The 12,458-nt window shown below is 40.1% G+C and overlaps 1 protein-coding gene across 4 annotated transcripts in view; it reads right to left on the reverse strand.

Annotated features, from left to right (window-relative positions):
- Positions 1 to 9,090: 9,090 nt before the first annotated feature.
- The window catches only part of glra1 (glycine receptor, alpha 1), a 120,368-nt gene continuing 117,000 nt past the window's right edge, over positions 9,091 to 12,458 (reverse strand). For 2 of the 4 annotated variants that reach the window (XM_084353591.1, XM_084353589.1), the window contains one exon: positions 9,091 to 9,710. In XM_084353591.1, the coding sequence (XP_084209717.1) occupies positions 9,423 to 9,710 (288 nt within the window). In that variant the 3' untranslated portion in view covers positions 9,091 to 9,422. Of the gene's footprint in view, positions 9,735 to 12,458 lie in introns of all 4 variants that reach the window. The other 2 variants (XM_084353590.1, XM_084353588.1) reach the window with 1 other exon arrangement.

A 12,458-nucleotide genomic window follows, 5' to 3' on the forward strand; every position in this document is an offset into this window, starting at 1 on the left:
CATGTTAAAGTTCACATGTGAAGGAGCATATCTCAGGTGATTTCACATGCCATATTTTACATGTGGAAGAAGACAATAACTTATGAAAACAACCCGTTCACACATGACATTATTTTATTTTCACTAGTTCACATGTGAAGATGTGTGATTCAGACTGTATGTGAAGAAGCACATTTCACATGACTTCTTGCACCGTGTTTCACCACCACATGTGGAATTTCTAATGCACATTTAAAAATGTAAAGTATGAATGCACGGAAAATTTCTAATGTAGACATTTTCATTTGTATTTGAAAATGTCCAGCTCGCATGTGACATTTTCTTTTCACATGTTATGACCCTGAGTCATTATTGTGTTTGTATTTGCTGCTTATCTGTCTCCTCCTCAGTGTTGTGTGTGAGCGGTCTCTCTCTGAGTGTGTGTGTGTGTGTGTGTGTGTGTGTGTGTTTCTGATTGAGAGCAGGTTGGACCTGCTGATTGGCCTGCTTAGCTTGATTGCTGACACAGGATTGGTCAGAGAGAGGAGAGGAGCCCTTTTTGAACCGCCAGCCGACTGCATCGCCCTCTCCACCAATCTTCCACGTCCAACACGAGTCTGAGTGTCTTGTTTGTGATGTAAACCAGTTGTAAGTAACTGAGCTGCAGTACTTTCTGGTACTTTGTAAATAGACAACCCGTGTGTTAGCATAGTAGGAGGGAGACGCCTTTTTCTTTGATAACCCTTTCTCTCCTGTTTAAACTGATTTAGGAGTTTAAGAGGAGATTATTTTGTTTGTTGTATTGGCCTTGTTCTCCCTCTGAAGAACAATACATGCTACTTTGAATGTAACTCTTCTGTGACTCTGGCTTTCTTGGGAGTGAAAAGAATGGGGAGACACATACCATGTTATGTCTTGGGTTCCTCTAGACCAGGAGTGTAATGTGTTAAAATTTAACTTCATATGTGAAAATGTGGAATTAAAATGTACAGAAGCAACTTTTACATGTGAAAAATAATGCTCCCCCCTGTATTGCTGATGGTGGTAAACTATAACTAAAACACACCTGTGCAGATTGTGAATTTGCCTGAACACATGCTGCAAGTGGGTCTTGCCCAAAACGATCATGTGGCTACATTAAATAGTTTAATGGGAGTGCTGTCTGTTTTTTCAGCCCTCTGCATTCAAGTCCTTACGTGCCTTATTCCTTTTCACACGTGAAAACCACAATTTTACATGTGACATTCAAAAGAGATGCACCCTCATATCGTTGTATCGCAAGTAAATTATATTCGTTCTCTGACCACTGACTCATTAAATCTGAGCTTGTTCTTTATTTTTTTTCTTCATATTCCTCATATATTTTTGGCCTCATGACCACAACAAAAAACGGTAATCCATTAAAATGTGTTTCTGCGTGACGCAGGACAGCTGTTCTCTGTATGTTCTTGTTTAATGAATGGTACAACATGGACAAACTTAATGAAGCTCGGCAAAATAAAATATTCGTAGGAGCAGGGACACACAGATCACTGCAGGAGGGAGTGTCGTTAACTAGTGAGCAGAAAGCCTGATGGCCTCAGGGCTCCTAAAGACTTCCACACAGGTGATTCCTATCAGGTGATTCTCCACTTCTGCAGTCTGAGCTGCTGGTTTTAGACGTACAGCACAAAGGAGAAACGGTGGATGTGTCATTGTTGGGTTGTTGAAGATGAAACAAGTCTGATAATGAGGGAACACATTGTAGCCACAGTAGCATATGAATTAAAACAAGATTGATTGTGGTAAAATATTTCCAATCTGACTATAGTGACATTTGTGTATTCCATTACATTAAAGTGTTATTTCAGCTGCAACCCCTGTGGTGTATAATAGAATAAAAGATAATTATAAACACATAATTCAAAGCAGATCTTTCATATCTTGGCTATTACAACTTCATCAGTCTGTGCTGTAAGATGATATCGGTATAAAAGGCACAATAAAAGGCTTTGACATTGCTCGCAGCCTGAAGAAAAAAAATGAAGACAACAGGAGGGGGCCCTCCTACACAGGAGAACGCCTCATGATCCACGTACCCAGCTCCACCAGATCTTCTATTGATTGGTCAGGAGGCGGTGCTTTGTGGCTCTGTTACCTTGAACATGTGTGCAGCATCAGTTACCATGGTGATGTAACCACCGTCACAGTACTGAAAACCCCAGGATTAACCCCTGAAGTGACCTCGCTGAGTGCAAACATTGGGACTTTCATTTATTTTCACATGCAGAAATTAAAGTTCACATTTGAAAATAGCCAATCACCTGTGAGGAAGCAAGTTGATTTCCTGTACCATGTGTTGTTTCCACGTCAACATTTTTTAAATACACATATGAACATGTAATTCACATGTGAACATGTAAATGTCACATGTTTAAATTTGGCACAGTTCACATGTGAGAATATTAAATTCAAACGTGAACTTTGTGTCAATCAGTTTCACATTTTCTTCAGGGAAGCGTCTTGTTATCTCTGTTGCATCAAGGTGCTGTGCAAGTTAATTACGTTCACTCTCTGGCCGCTAACTAACTCATCAAACCTCCAGGGACATTTGTTTGTTTTTCAGATTTTCTTTCCTTCATTTTTTATGCATTTCTGACCTGCATCATGGCCACAACAGAAATAGCAATGAGGATGGCTGTTGTTACGTGTGTGCATGTATAATGAATGTCATAACAAAGACTAACTAATGAAGCTTGGCAAAAAAAAAACTAAAGAAGGGGCAAACACTTGCAGGAGGAGGTAAGAGATCTGTGCAGGAAAGAGTGCCACTAACAAGTGAGCAGGAAGTCCAACAGCCTCAGGCCTTACAGACTTCCACAGGTGATTCCTATCAGTTCATTATCCACTCCTGCAGTCTGAGCTGGTGGATCAAGAACTACAGTGCACAGAATAAACAGATCAAACAGTAAAAAGACTAGCTGGTGGAGAGACTGGAATATAGCAGATAAATAGCCAGATGTTTTTCTCAGACGTTGGCGAGAGAGAGGGAAAATTGGACTGTAGTTTATCTGATGGACAGACACGACTCCAGCGGGACGATACTGTTGCTCTGTGTCTGCTGTATATAGGAAACTGTTTGCTCAGATGTGTGTCAACAGTTTGATGACTCAAAAAAGTAAAGTAAAATGAACATTCAACAAGACAAGTGATGTAAAGACGAGAGTGCTCCTTTTTTAGTACCACTGGAGGCTCTGTCCAACATCTTTTCAGAGAAAATTATAATTAAAAACATTTTTCTAAGATTAACAAATTAAGATTGCAGTTGAGATGGATGTCTCTTGGTCACAGGGACGCAGACAATAAATACACCCTACAGCGAGGATTTATTTGCAATTTTTAATACTTTTTCTTTAATGATTACACAGATCCTTGAGTCGAGTAACAGAAAGCAGAAGATCCAACTCCAACAACCTTGACAATGTTCAAAAACAGGTAAAGAGATTTTTGTTCAGAAAACCTTTAATCGTTAATAGAATTAGTAGTATGACATATTTCAATAAATATTTAGATATATACAGATACAGCAGAAACGGTACATTCTTTTTTTCTCTTCAAATTGCTTCACATTTTTTTTGTACAAGCCAAAATATCTGCCATTGTATTTATATTCATGCAAAATATTGTTTCTCAGATTAATGAAAAATAAAAAGGATTTGCTGAACTTTTCGTATTTTTTTTTTTTCATCCTGCTTTGATGTGCACTCTCGGATTATAAGCGTCGCAATGAGCAACTGTAATTTTTGCAAATCAAACGGGTGCACTTTGTGCCAATACACAATAGAAGCAAGTAAAGCAAAATTAAGGCCATTCCAACTTGTGCAAAGAAAATAAATAAATAAATATAATAATCAGAATCATGTTTCCTTTAGTTCACAGCAGTTCAGGAGACACTGTATTTTTCCTTTCTCCCCTCGGGGCATCAGATTGTACAATACATACAATAAAATACAAGAGAATCAAACGAAACCCCCCAAAAAACCAATAGAATCATTAATCATCGACAAATCAAACCATGCTACTTTAAAATCCAGTTCAGAACCTAAGGATTTATAAACGTCCAAAAACACATCCCTCATTGTTCAGTCCGTATGCATCACATCGCACCGTAATGCAATATAAACCCAGTTATCTATCTCATGTTATGAACCCCTCCCTCCCCCAGCCCATACAGTATAACAATGATTAATACAATGATGTGAGGCTTATGACAAAGCTCTAAAATGACTATGATACACACAACACCCACGCCTGAGGAAGGGGTCTGAATCATGTAAAATGGTAGTTGAATGAATGCATGATATGCTTATAGGTCCTCGTTTTTTCAGTTGCATATTCAACCCCCATATGGCACGAGAAGATATGTATGTTCGCTCTAGAAAATGGGCGACTGCTGTTGGCAAAGAGGCTGATGATAGAAGTGCGTCTGACTTATTCCAGATGCAGTGTCTTTATGGCACGGAAGGAGAAACCAATCATCCTAATTAGACTGAGCCTGCCGACATTCACCTGTCGGGTTTAGGCCATGATCAGAGAGGAGGCGCGGCGACATTAATGTAGCCCTAAAGGGATGCTAGATGGCGCTGTTGTGTCTTCAATCCTAAAACCAACAAAATCTATACAGATTTCTTTTTAAGCAACCATTTATTTTTAGTATTTTTGGCATGAAAATTGTAAAAGACTGCCCCCAACGCTGCCCCAAAATGAAGTTTATGATGTTTTTTTTTTTTACTTTTATGGATCTGGAGCCTCAGAAGTACCAAAGGATAATTTTACTTGCATGCACAAGATAAATATCTCCGTAATCTTTTTGGACTTTGTTGGCTTTGTAGTTTCATGTATCATGAATGCAGCCTAATGAACACATCTTGTTTGTGCTACATACAGTAAATTAAATCCAATTTGAAAAGTAAATACTCAGTTAAATAGCCTGTTCATTTGATTTCTAACTGGCTGAGTACCAGTTCTACTCTTCTCTCATTTTGCTACAGAACTACGTACCTAAATGTAAAAGTCGACATTACTAGCAAGATCATTTTAGCATTAACTCTAAGCTAACCCTTTACCTGCGGTGCTATCATGAAAGAATGAATGTTGTAATTGGACCCAAAAAAGAAATGTTCTCTCGAAGTTGCATCTAAATTTCCTATCATGCAAGCTAAAGAGCATGTTTGCTAGCTTTCTGATTATCTAAGTCCCGTGCCTATTCCTGTGTTTTTGCTACATTTTTTTACGTACATAAGCAAAAGAATTGAGGAGGCTACTTGCTAATTTTAGTGTTAGCTATGTGGCGCGTTTTCGGAAGGGCTAAGGGCTTTTTCTGTGAATTTTACCTGCGATGTGTAATACAAAGACAACGAAAGAAGGGTGTAACTGGGTCCAACTGAGAAAGACTATTTGGAAGTTCCACACAAGTTTCCTGAAGCAAGTTAGCCACTTAGCTAGCTAAAGAGCATGTGTGCTCACTAAGTAGCCCTCCGTGACCATTCCCTTTTATGTTTCGCTACATTGTTTCTATGTATGTAAGCAAAATAGTTGATGTTATCTGCTAAATTTAGTGTTAGCACTGTGCTGTGTTTTGGAAATAGTAAGGGCTTTTTTCTGGATTTTTTCCTGTGGTGCTGTCCTGACAGGAAGACAACCAAGGAAGGGTTTAACTGGACTCGACAAAGCAAATGCTAGCCTAGCTGATAGACACACGCAAATATCCTATCAAACAAGCTAAGGAGGATGTTTGCTAGCTTTTTGAGTAGCTAAGTAGCAGTAGTAGTAGTTAATGTTAGGCTACTCGCTAATTTTAGGGTTCAACACAGTTTAAATTCTTAACCTTAGTGAATGTACTTGCTTTTGTTTGGACTCCATTTAGCTATATCTGAAACAATTTCTTCCCTTTGTCTTAAACTGATGGTTTGCATCCTGAATGTTAACTGTAGGCTAAATTTGGCCATAGACGGTAGTGTGTGTTGAACCAAATAAACCGTCCTCTGTGATCACGGCCTTGAGAAGTTTTACGTCACTGTATCTGGGAATGATTTACTGAATTAAATGCATAGTGTTTGGGATGAAGCAAATCCTATGGCACTTCCACTTTAAAGTTAAAACACGTTGGAATGTGATGAATGTATGTGCGTGGCATAGCCCTTCGGATCAGTCTTACACACATTTTGAATTAACTGAATTCCTCAGAAGTAGTATTACATTTATGGTGGAGTGAAACAAATGTTAAATACCTCCATACTCACATGTTGACATGTTGAAAATAAAAAAGTGTGTAGCTTTATAGGGAGTTTGAAAATGAAGTGATACAAGAAAGTGGAGGGAAAATGCAGAAATATTTCATATCAAAATATGCCTATATATATATTATTACTATTATTATAATTCTATTTGTATATCTGAAATTAATCTGGCAACCTCAATACCGCATCTGGCAATCATTTTAAAAAGACAAACTGAATATTATATCACATCCTGCAACAAATCTTGAACACTCGGCTCACAACAGCAGCAAAAGGCAATGACAATTACATCAAACATGGGAAGAAAAAAAAATCATCTTTGGTTTTGCTTCAAAACCAAGTTGGACTGGGGCTTAAACATTTTGACAAGAAGAGATTTTCATTGAAATATTTTCATCATAAACAACGTTGATTTCGACTGGTACTGAATCATGTTTCCCCTGTTTGTGTCAAAATAAAACACTCCACTGTACTCTTATTGTGAAGTTAAACACTTTTTATATCCTGTTCCAGGAATCACAGTAACTTTGCATGATAAAAGTTTTTGTTGGTATTATAACTGAAGAAGAATTTGCCATTTTAAACTGTATAGTACTAGTCCAGTTGATTCTTTTGTTTTGAAATTTGTGAGTTAAGTTTCTGACTAAACACTGTATGGTGGAGGAATAGTTAAAACATTTGAAATAAATACAGTAATTATTCACTTTCTTTAAAAAAATTTGATGAGAAGATTGATACTATTCTGGAGTTGGGAGGCGATTAGCCTAGCTTAGCATAAAGGCTGGAAACAGGGGGAAACAGCTAGCCTGGTCTCTCCGGCTTTCACAAATATGCCTCTCTAAGCCCGCTAATTAATTCCCTCCATTGTTCAACCAATACATGGACCAAATATAAAACCAGTCGTGCTAAGCTAGGCTAATCACCTCCCGCCGGATGGTCTCGATCATCTTATCGAACCCTCATTAAGAAAGCAAAAGAACGTACTTCTCAAAATGTTGAGGAATTTCTAAAGAGTTTGGTGTGAAAATATTTGCTGGTGACACTGACTCACATTTTTTAATTTAAGTAAATGATGATGGAAATTGAATATAATAGAATAGAATAACTCTTAAAGTTTGTTCTGTTTTGCTACAAAATTTCTCTTTCATCTCTTTCACGTTAAAACTTCTCTGTAAATTTCTGCCGTATGTGAAATAAAGAAGCACTTTAGGAGTTTTTGAGTAAACGACACAAGATGAGAGAGGAAAATAATGGAAACGTGCAGAAAAAGAAGAAGACAACCTGTATTCACTTAAATGTCTGCACTTTCTTCCCAAGTTCTGACTGGCTCAGAGGTTTGGCTCAATATGTTTGCTGATGATCTCTACTAGAAAACACTTCTCCTGTCAGTAATCTGCATGCAACGGCGGCAAACACTTCACTTTATTACCTCCATTCCTTCCATATCCACCAATAAGATCGAAAGACTGTTTAGCAGTTAGCGATCGGATGAAACAACCCACAAACAGTTGGTGTCTATGAGATGAGTTGCTAAAAGAAAGGAGAAAATCATAATTGCATATACTGATCATTGCATAGAGAAGCCTGGCGCAAAGTAAAAGTCATCTAATGAATTATCAATCAAACCAACTGACCTGTTAAATGATCAAATCCCGTCCAACATGGCTATAGCAAAATAAATCCTCCTGCGTGACGACGTAGCTTTTCACAAATGATGACGTTTGCAGCTACAGTTGGTGCGTGTGAATGAGATGGACATACAGTTAATTAAGGTATAACAGGTGCTATAATCTGTATAATTCACTACATATGTCCTCTCAGCTGGGGGACGGGAAAGGGTGGGGTGTCACATTAAGGCGGGGTCAAAGCAAGGAAGCACTAATAAGATGTAAACATATCTGTGGTTCAGTCCCCATGAACACAACGAGGAAAGCAAACGAGGATCTGCAATTTTATTCGGTCCAGGATCGATTCGCTCAGTTTCCAGTCGTGAAAACTAAGATCTCTGGGATTAAAAAACCCAGAAGAAGCCTGTGGAGAGACATCAAACCTTTTTCCCTTCCTCTTGACGAAAAGGTCGGAGCTGCAGAGTGCTGCACAGCCACAAGCGACATGTTTACTTGGCACATAAATCAAACCAAAAAAAAAAAAATGCAATATGAAATAAATCAACGACAGGTAGAGGAACACGTTGACCACAGATAGATGAGATATTTTGTCTCATAATCAGCACTGCTTGTCCAGTGTTTCTTTATTATTATTTTTTTCTCTTTTTGTCCAGTCGTATGATTGGCGGCGGCAGCGGCGAACCTCAAGTGTCTCTGCAGTTCGAGGTTTCGTGGTGTTGGCGGCGGCAGGGCGGGGAGGAAAAGCATTGAGGAGTGCTTGCAATACACGTTTTGAAGCAAATCTAGATATATAGAATGTGTGACCCTTGCATCGCTTTATTTAATGGAAGCACCGATCCGCCTTCCTTCCTTTTTTTTGGGTGAAAAATCCCTCGTTTCCAGATGCTTACCTTTGAAAATAAAGTTCTTTTTTTTCCCCATTTATGATAGATATATGAGTATATTACACTGCTGTATGCTTCTCACACATCCCCCACCCCATCCCGACATCACTTATTCATATAGAATTATATATCTGTCGTCACACAAAAAAACCTAAAATCAAATACAAGACTCTGTCCTCGTCGTCTCCTGTCTTTCCAGTCCGTCCACTCCCGCACAGTTTGTCAGGCGTGCCGGCAAAAGTCTGTGTTTACTTTTTCATTTTTCATCTTTTCATTAATATATTGCCACATTCATATATCATGCATTTTACTGCATTGCTATTGCACTGGTCCGGATTATTCAGGAGGTGTAAAGAGACGGGATTGGAGCTGGGATTTGTTGGGGGGAAGGAGAGGAGAAGAAAGGGAAAAGAAAGCAATAAATATCTCAAATAATGTCTAGTAGGTGTCAGGTGGGGTCAGCCACAGAAAAGCAACTCATCCTCGACCAAAAGAGGAAGAGGATGAAGCATGAGGACGAGGGAAGGAGGCGTGAAAAAAGGGGCAATGATATCTCCAATTGAAGTCGTCTCTCTCTGTTTCCTTCTCTCTGCACTCTCCTCTTCGCACTGTTCTCGCCCTCCTCCTCCTCCTCCTCCTCCTCCGCCTCTCAACTACTGCTTGTGGATGTCCTCGCTGCGGATGATCTTGTAAGTGATCCAGTAGAAAATGTTAAAAATGAGGAAGACGAGCGGGAAGGCCACACGGGACACCGTGTCAATGCGCTTGGCCCGGCCGATGAACAGCTTCTTCATCTCCTCGATGCTCTTCTCGGGCGCGGCCGAGGACGCTGGGGCGTTGTTGTTGTTGCCCTTGATGGCCATGCCGTCTTTGGCCTGCAGGCAGGCGGGGCCCATGCCGTAGCCGGGGAAGCTGAAGCGCCCCTCACCTGTCTCATCCTCCTGCAACACAGGCCAAGACTCAGGCTGTTAGGAACCAGAGAAAGACGTTACTGTTGGAGGTGTGTGTGTGTGTGTGTTTGTGAATGTGTGTGTGTGTGTGTGTGTGTGTGTGTGTGTGTGTGAGGGTGTTGGAGGTAAGTACATGCAGCTGTTGGAGGTGAGAGTGTGTGTGTGAGGTGTGTGTGTGTATCAGAAGTTCAATTTCAGTTCAGTTAATTACACAGAGATTCAGACATGAAAATCAAATAATCCAGATGAAATGAAGTGAAGATGAGAAGTGAGAAAAAAAAATCATTTCATGTCTGTGAGTCTGAATTAAACTAGAAATTTGAGGTTGAATTAGAGTTCACGTGCACTGTTCTCCATCAGTTCTGTCACACCTGCATCCTGATTTACCATAAAACTTCATTTCCTTTAGCTTAACTCTCACTGATTAGTTTCTAATTTGTATACATTAAAGAGCACTAACCCCAACTAGCCGACGACGCCTCAGTTTGCCTCGCCTGGTTATGTTGGGATATCTCAGTTACAAGAGTAAAATGTTGGCATTTTACGTTTCTGCAAACTGAATGAATTTTGTGTGTCATAGTTAAAGTGATAAAATCTATATGAGTTGACTTTCTTATTCGGAGGAGGACGGTTTCTAGGTGGCCAGATAGTTAGCTGCCAAGATGTAGAGCGCCTTTCAAGACCACTGTGAGACCACCGTTCCTTTCCCATTTCAAGTGACAGAACTGAGTGTTTTTAGCGAGACATTGGAAAACTTTGCAGTAGAAAACTTTCCCTGCACCAAAAATCCAAGTGGTTTGTGTGTCCTGTACTGGACATTTACCTGTAAACCTGTACTGTACCTTAACCACAGTGTTTTCGCAGAAACGTGCAATGCAAACATTTATTACCCAATCTCCCCTTGGGGATGAATGAAGTATTCTGACTCTGATTCTAATATTTGAACTGAACTGGGTTGGCTCATAAAATTGCTCTAATATTTCCGAGCTGTTGCTGCTCTGTAAAGAAATTAGCTACACACACAATGTTAAATCACAATGTCCTCTAATTTATGGTGTTAAATGCAAAAGACACAACTGTAAACTGAACTGAGCTCGATCTGTTCAATGTCATTCGCAACAGATTACTTTACTGCTGAACTGAACCTTCAATCTGTTTCACTTCATGTACTCGAGCAGTTATTCGGACTGAGAAGCGACTGAAAGACTTGAAACATATCTGTCTTTTGACTCGGCATTCCTGTTGAATCACACACAATTTTTTATTACGAGCAAACCACATTTGACTACATGAGAAAACACATGGAACAATGAGGTGACAGAAATGTGCATTACTTGTTCATTTTTATAAGAAAAGGAGGAAAAACATCAGCATTTCAAACACTTGTGTTCCTCTATGTTCACCTCTCTGCATTCAGAAAGAAAAAAACTAACCCGCAGCTATACCGTGTGACATTTACAGTGTCACGCCAGTGCATAAAGATTGACATCGTGACATTTACGGTACCGCCGTTCAAACAGAGAGCCCGGTTTTCCAATGGTCAGCTGTGGCTGATTGATTGGTATTTGGATGAGTAGCACTTCATTAGATTTGCCCTCGTGTACGGAAAGAGCTTTGAGCTGACTTGCTTTGCTTTCATTCATCCTTTCACCACAGCCTCCGTGTTTTATCTACACCTGCTTATCCTCCTGTTCATGGTTGACGTGTATAAACTCCACCGTATTAAAAGAAGACAGCACGTTTGGCACTGCACTTCCATTTAAGGTGCTTGCAGGCATGTGGAGAACATATAAACTCCACCCAGGAAGACCCCAAACGTTGGTTTAATAAATTAAGAGCTGAACATTGATCACACAGCTGCTGTCTCCTCTTTGTAAAAGCCATCAATACGAGCTGAAGCTGAACACCGACTGTTTATCTCACCCGTCAAGGAGAGCGAGGGGGGGTGAGTTGGAGCGGTTGAATGGATTGGATTGATTGACATGCGCTGTACTCAAGGTTGTGTCGCGTGCACGCCGTCTTCACCCCAGGTACGGTGAGATATTGAAAATCCTATCTGCACCGTCACCCTGCCTTTTCATTACAGGAGACACAATGGCTTCCTTATCTGGTTCACAGACTCCAACACAAACACTGTGATGGGCCGAGAGACACTGTGTGTGTGTGTGTGTGTGTGTGTGTGTGTGTGTGGAAAATAACAGGCGCTCCAAAGTGCCCTTCAAAGTTAAAACAACAGCCATGAAATTAAAAATGATCAGACAAAAAGCTCTCGGTGATTAGGAGTCATCTGTGTTTGGATTTTTGATAAAAGACCACGTCGAAATAGTCACACATGAATGCGACTTGTGTCCCCTCTGGGCCACTGTGGGAGACTGTGTGGCAGCATATCAGCAGGAAATCTTTCCAGTGCATTCTGGGAAAGAAAAAAAAGGAGCATTTTGTGATCAGAATACGAGCTGGAACGCAGCCCGAAGCGGGAGGAACTGTTGGCAGCGGGAGAACTTAACGACTGACGCAAAACCTCTGCAGCAACAACAAATCAAGCAGGCAGTAAAAGAAGACGGCTCAGCTCTCTTCTGTGAGACCAGCCTCGAGTTTAGTGCGCAGAAAGGCAAAATAAATAGCTAATACACCAATAATAAGCCAATAGTCATCAATGAAATGACAGAAAAGACGATAAAAATGCCCCTAAAATCTGATCACAGGACGGGACGGACATTTCTTTAACATTTCTTGTGT

Source organism: Pagrus pagrus, assembly GCF_965226575.1.
Source record: "Pagrus pagrus genome assembly, chromosome: 5".
Classification (NCBI taxonomy): Eukaryota; Metazoa; Chordata; class Actinopteri; order Spariformes; family Sparidae; genus Pagrus; species Pagrus pagrus.